General features: G+C 44.8%; 1 protein-coding gene across 1 annotated transcript; it reads right to left on the bottom strand.

Moving 5' to 3' along the window:
• Window positions 1–936: 936 nt before the first annotated feature.
• On the bottom strand, window positions 937–1,971 carry LOC113911246 (taste receptor type 2 member 40-like). The gene is given in 2 exon segments (XM_027573585.2): window positions 937–1,323; window positions 1,326–1,971. Coding segments are annotated over 2 exon segments (933 nt in total). The 5' UTR covers window positions 1,888–1,971; the 3' UTR covers window positions 937–952.
• Between the last annotated feature and the right edge of the window lie 4,697 nt (window positions 1,972–6,668).

The raw sequence follows: 6,668 nt of genomic DNA, 5'->3' as shown, positions 1-6,668 counted from the left end.
TGGTCACCTGCCTGTGCAGCTCCGGTCGCCTCAAGGAGACCTAGAATTGACAACGCCAGAGGCAGACACATTTGCATTGCCACAGACTCAGGAGCACAGCAAAATAGCTGTCCCTCTACTCTGGACTCCGCCTGTTTTCTCTCTGTGGCCGCGCACACCGCTCTAGCCCTCCGTCCTCTCTTTTCCCTTCATCCTCCCACCATTTGGAAAAATGAAGCATTTCAGTTGACCACCCACTCATCCCACCTGCCACCCTGTACTTCATGTTTCTTTTCAGACAATGTCCTGAAATTATTGGTCTTTACAAACTCCTGTTTTCCTCACCTTCTCTGGAAACTTCTGCATTCTGAATGCCACCTGTCACGCCACTAATAGTGTATGCAGCCTCCATTCTTGAAACCTCTGTGGCACTTGGTACTTCCGGCCAGCCTTTCTTTCCAGAATCCCTGTTTCCCTGTGGGTATTCCAGGTTCCCTTCTACCTCTTGGACTGCCCTCTATGCTCATCACTAGCCCTCCTGTGGGTTAGGAGAGTGTCTTAAGTAGGGTGACCATGTAATTTTTCATCCAGACCAAGATATCCTTGAGAATTAAAGGGTGCTCAGTGACCACAGGCACAAACTGAGATCATCCCAGGCAAACAGAGATGTCTGGCCATCCTCTCCTTCAGGTTCAGGGGAGGAGGATGTAGGGAGGGCTCAGGGCAGGAGATGAATGAGCATAGATGGAGAAACTTTCACAGATCCATCTTAGAGTTGCTTAACTACTTTTGCTTAGAACTCACATTAAAAATTCAGCATCCAATTCATGAAAGGGCCCAGTTACCTGAGGAGAAGTATCAGAGCAAGATTAGGGCTGAAAAGATGGGTGAGGAGAAAGGTCTAGATGGGGAAAGGCAGAACTGGTTGAACCAGGTCCGGTGGTTCTCTGGGTTCCAGTCACGGAGTCTGCTCTTACAGGTGAAGATGAACATGGTGCTGAAACCTCTTCCAGGCTCTTCTCAGCCCAGGGTTCCCCAAGATCAGTAGCACTGAGTGGCCAGCCGGGTAAGCAGCCATGACGATTTTGCACACAATATTCCAGGAACTGTTGACGTCGAGGATGTTGGACATGGAAATAAATAGAGCAACTGCATTGAAAATGTAGAGAACGAGAAAGCGGCTGGTAACTTTGATGGCCCCCATGTGAGCCTCCATGCTGGAGCCAGGGGCATTGCTCTCCATGTGGAGGGAGTGTCTCTTGAGAGAGATGATCAGCAGGGTGGCTGAAAGGATGAACATGATCAGAGGAATGAAGATCCCCAGGTTATAGAGAAGAACCAGGTGGTCTCAGAGAAGTACTTCTCCGTGGTGTTGGAGCAGGGGATGGGAATGGAATTATTTACATACACATTGAGTATATTTGTAGAGAAGGGAAAGCTGAAGCATAAGGAGATGAACAGTGACAGTCCCAGAAGCCAAGGCAGCAGCCCTGTGATTTTCCTCTTCATCAAGAAGAACAAAGGGTGAGCAAAGTTTGCAATTCTAAGACAATATAAGATGTTGAGCCAGGCAGCAAGCCAGAGGTTGAAATAGTTCAGAAACATGATGACGACTTTGAAGAGGATAAACACTGCGTTTTGGTTATAAGTGACCCGGAACAGTAGACTGTAAGTATTCTCCAGCATCATCCAGATCTGCAGCAAAAGCCTGGAAAAGCTGAGCATCAGCAGAATGCAGTCACTGACAGGGAGTCTTTTGCCTCTGTCCCACTCGGCCCCATGGATGGCCATGATGAAGCCATTCCCAACAATGCCAGTGATGCACTCTATTCCGGAGGCCACCAAGGTGAGGACGATTTTAAACCTGGATGTGTCTCTATCCGTGGCATCTGTGCTCACCGTGGCCATTCTCTTTGGCCCTGACTTTCAGGTTTCCATGCCAAGAACTGATACCTGCCCTGCAACCTTCAGACCCTCACTCAATGTTACTGTAATTTTTCCCTTAGTTAATGGTTATTTCCAACTTTTCTTCATTTGCTTGCCACGTGACTAAAATCAGAGGCTTGAAATGCAAATGATGAAAGGATCTTGTTACTGGCTGTCTCCATTTTTCATAAACACCCATTTGCCTCAGGCTTGCAGGAGCTCATTGGAAAAAAATTGAGAGAGGTTCCTATCACAGCATCTTTCTACCTTATTTACTTTAAGCCCATATTCACCTGACAGGCAAGAGTCCCAGGTTAGGAATCTTAACTGTCCCCATGACTTCGTACTCATCTCACAAGACCTGTTACCTGCTAAATTGTCTGTAAAAATGCAACAACTCCTTTGATCTGCCTTCTCCTGCTTCTTTTCTTTTCTCCCTTATTTGTGGAGATGTTTTTATCCTATGGTGAGCATGTTTATGAATAAGAAATTCCTATCAACTCGTATATGAACATTTTTACTTAGAATCAAGTTTCCTCCACAAAGGTCAGCTATTATACTGTCCCCAAACACAGAAGAGCCAAAACTTGATGCCATTTGGGTTAATTAGAGATGAGAAAACCTGCCTGTGACAGTTTCATTATTATAATTTACTGATGTGCACATCAGTGTTTGAACTCTGAAACAGGTAGAATTAGCCTGGGAAAGCCACAGGGTGTTCTAAATACAGTGCTGAAGTTGGACATGTGACCAAACACTGTTAACTTGAAATTTAATTCCCTATTTCTTCACACTGACTGTGAAACACAATGAACTCTAGCATTTCAAACAATATGCAGATGTCCAGGACTCATTCCGGATCTGAGATAGGGCCCAGGCAAGTTGTAGTTTTAAAAAGCTAAAAGTTCATTGCTCATAGCCAGATTGAGAACCAAAATCTTAGCTAGAGACTAATGAGTCTTGGGCCAAATCTGGCTTGTGTTGTGTTTTATCTTGTACAGCCTAATCCTGGATAGCATTAGCCCACCAGTGCTTAATACTTCTTATTGGTCAACATTTAAATTTAGGAGATTGTGTATATGCACAAAAAAAATCTGCCCTTGAAAAATTAGAAGATTGGGCAATTTGGGGGCTGCATGGTGAATTGGTTGAAGTGGAATAGTGGCTGCGCATTTAAAACAAGGTATGTGTGCACTTTTCAGTTTGTCACAGTGTCCAGTAACTCCTAGCATCTTCCTGACCATGAGGCTTCCTGCCAGTGTGATGGCCCTGTTATAACTTAAAAAAAAAAATCATTTCTTTTAGAGAGAGGGAGAGAGAGAGAGAGAACATGAGCAGGGGTGGGGGGGGCAGAGGGAGAGGGAGACAGAGAATCACAAGCAGATTCCCCACTGAGTGCAGAGTCCAACACGGGGCTCGATCTCACAACCCTGAGGATCAGGACCTGAGCAGAAGTCAAGAGTAGGGCACTTAACTGACTGAGCCACCCTGACACCCCTGCCCGGCTGTAACTTATATAATAAAAGTACAGAGATGGTGAAAATACGTTTCTCCACCCCCAAATTAATTTTATTTCAAATCAAAGTCAGGGATTTATTTTTGTTATAAAATTGCTTTTTATTATTAAATTATATTTGTGTAAAAATAGCACCAGAAAAAGCAATATATTGCAAAATTATGAAGACATTGTTTAGAGAAATTAAAGCTCATGTAAACACAAAGACTTGTATAAGAATGTTTGTAGCAGCTTTACTCACAATAACCAGGAACAGGAAACAAAAAGACTCCTTGACAAGTTCTACATATCCAGTAAGAATCAACTTCTGTTACTTCTACTAACAGAGAGTAGTATTGGGGCTCCTGGGTGGCTCAGTTGGTTAAGTGTTGGACTCTTGATTTCTGCTCAGGTCATGATCTCAGGGTTGTAGATTGAGCCCTGTGTTGGCCTCCATGCTTATCGGGGCTGCTTGAGATTCTCTCCCTCTCCCTCTGCCCCTTCCCCACTCATTCTCTCTCTCTCTCTCTCATGCTTTAAAATAAATAAATCTTTAAAGACACTTATTTATTTATTTATTTATTTATTTATTTATTTATTTATTTGACACAGAGAGACACAGCTAGAGAGGGAACACAAGGCGGGGGAAGTGGCAGAGGGAGAAGCAGGCTTCCCGCTGAGCAGGGAGCCCGATGCAGGGCTCGATCCCAGGACCCTGGGAGCATGACCTGAGCCGAAGGCAGACGCTTAATGACTGAGCCACCCAGGCGCCCCTAAAATAAATAAATCTTTTAAAAAAATAGTAGTATTTATCAGCAGCTTTCACAAATTCCCATGCAGCAAACTCATCTTTTTGTGTATTTTGTTTCCACTTATATGTCTGTGATAAATAATATCTCCCTGAATTTCTTGCACATAATTGATTTCCGCTGTTCTGGTATCATCTTCTGTTGGTGTTCTTTCACATTTTTCTCTGGTCTTAATAGGCAAGAGCAGTGGGGGGCTGGTGAGCAGGTGCCATATTAATGGGGATGTGGGGCCAATTCATTTTTTAATCCATGATCATTCTAGACTCCTAGAATGGAGTCTCCTTTATTCTAGGGAAACTCTCATGGGGGAACCAAACACCAAAGGTTTCACATTCTTGGCTATTGGGTTCAAAAACTTTGGTGCAGGTATAGCATACATCAGATTTGGAAGAATATGTGATTAGGGGAAGCTTTTCCTCTCACTTCTCTCTCAAGCACTGCCATGCAGACTAGGATGCTTTCCCAGTTGGGGAGGGATGAGACGCGCAGGGACGAGCTGGAGTATGTGAGTATCTCCATGAAGAGGACCCCACATCCTGCCTCGTATGGGGCACACCACGGGGCTGCATGGGGTGGCAAAGGCAGAGTGGGGCTGCAGGATTGCTCCTGAGTCTCACCAGGCACACTTGAGACAGCCGCTCCATCTTCCTTGTGTTCACACAAAGGCTTTGGAAATTTGCTGAGGGGGTTAATGGATTCCAAAGGGGTGTGGTGGTCGTAGCCAGGAGGCTTTGCAAGCTTGGGTTCAGATGAAACCAATGCAAGGACAGAGGCTCCCCACTCCCCACCTCCCTCCGTGCCCACTGAACATGGATGTCACCCCCTGGAGGACAGGAAGGAGAAATCCTGAGAAAATCTTGTACTCACAGTGTTTCAGCCTGGCATGAATGAGACATTCACTAAAGTATAGTTGGGTTATAAAGCCGTGTGAACTCATGGAGCAGGATGAACTTGACCAAGATTCTTTCCTTCAATCATAGTGTCCAGCTCTGTGCTGCCGACTCTCCCTTTCCCATCCCACAGTGACATCTTGGGCGTGTTTCATCTTTTCTAGTCTTTTTTGGTTATTAACATTTGATCCAGTTTGGCTTCATGTGTGGGTTCAACCTTTACCATCTCCCTTTGACCCAAGCACAGTTTGAGCTGAGACCCCATCTGCTTGGATTGGAGGGGGACCAGATGGGTCTGGGACACCTGTCTCTTTCTCTTCTTCTTCCAGGATGCTGCTGTGGGAGAGGTGGCAGGTTTATTTTATCTCTTTTAATTTACTGGCTGCTGAGGGAAATGCATCCTCTTGTGGCTGCTACTGCTGTCCTGACACCATCTGGCCATGTGTGCCTCTGGGGGGCCAGGCATCATGTACTGGCTGTTGCGTGAGGAGCACGTGGGAGTTCTAGAGGGCTCTGTGGCAGCACCAGTCACTCCTCCCTCCTAGTTTGATAAGTCTAGGCATAGATGGCGGGCTGCCACTGGTTACAGTAGGGCTGGTATTGCCACCTCTTGCTAAGCTTTGCAGGTCAGTATCTAGCCCCGTTCTTGGCTGCCTGCTTTAGATCTGTGCTTCTCAACCTTGTGTATATACCAGAATTGCCTGAATTAACACTGCGGGGCTTTAAAAAACATCCATACCCATGTCCCCTCCTCAAAGATTCCAAGTAATTGTTCTGGAGAAAAGCTAAGCATTGGCATCTCCAAAGCTCCCCATTGCAATGCCAGTCGGAGCAGGGGAGGGTTGAGAACCACTGTGGGCGAGGGGGTACTTACCCGCATGATTTATGGCGTGGGCTCTAAGGCCAATTCTGGGACAACAGGAACCCTGCCACTCAACATGGCTGTGGAAGTGACTGAATGACTTCCTAGACAAGACTGAGAACATGTCCTTCCATCAGGTAGAGGGAGATCAGATCCAAAGGTTGAATTACAGAGAACACTTACAATATTTTGCAAGAACAAGTTTTTGCCTTGTGAGAGTCACTTCTACTGTATAGTGTTAGAAAAGCAAATATTTCTCATATCTCTATGAAAAGGAGGAAGAAGAACATAGATGTAGAGAGTCATAGGTTTACGCTTTGTAAACTGAAGACCATTCCTATGTGCTTATTTGGCAAAGGATGAAATGTACGAGAACAGCCATTATGATGCCATTATGAAGCAAACCACCATAAGTACAAAGACCAGGGATGTGGAAAAGATGTGATCAAATCCAATGAGCTGCAAAGAGAACAGAAGAGTCAACAAGATTTGTTTTGGTTATTAATAAAATAAGTATTTATATATTTAAGTGAAAAATCTGCCCAGGACATGACATTCTTCACAGATAGCAAGTTGTAAAAGAGTGTCTACTGAATGTGATGGAAATCATGGGTCCTGAAAAGATATAAGTATGTGCGAATGTAAGTGTAATCAGAAACACTGTTGTTTAATGTACTAGAAATATGGTTAGGAAATTAAAAAGAAAA

This window comes from Zalophus californianus, chromosome 12, assembly GCF_009762305.2.
Source record: "Zalophus californianus isolate mZalCal1 chromosome 12, mZalCal1.pri.v2, whole genome shotgun sequence".
In the NCBI taxonomy this organism is placed as follows: domain Eukaryota; kingdom Metazoa; phylum Chordata; class Mammalia; order Carnivora; family Otariidae; genus Zalophus; species Zalophus californianus.
The sequence above is the reverse complement of the archived record's forward strand: the minus strand, read 5'-3'. Positions and strand labels throughout refer to the sequence as shown.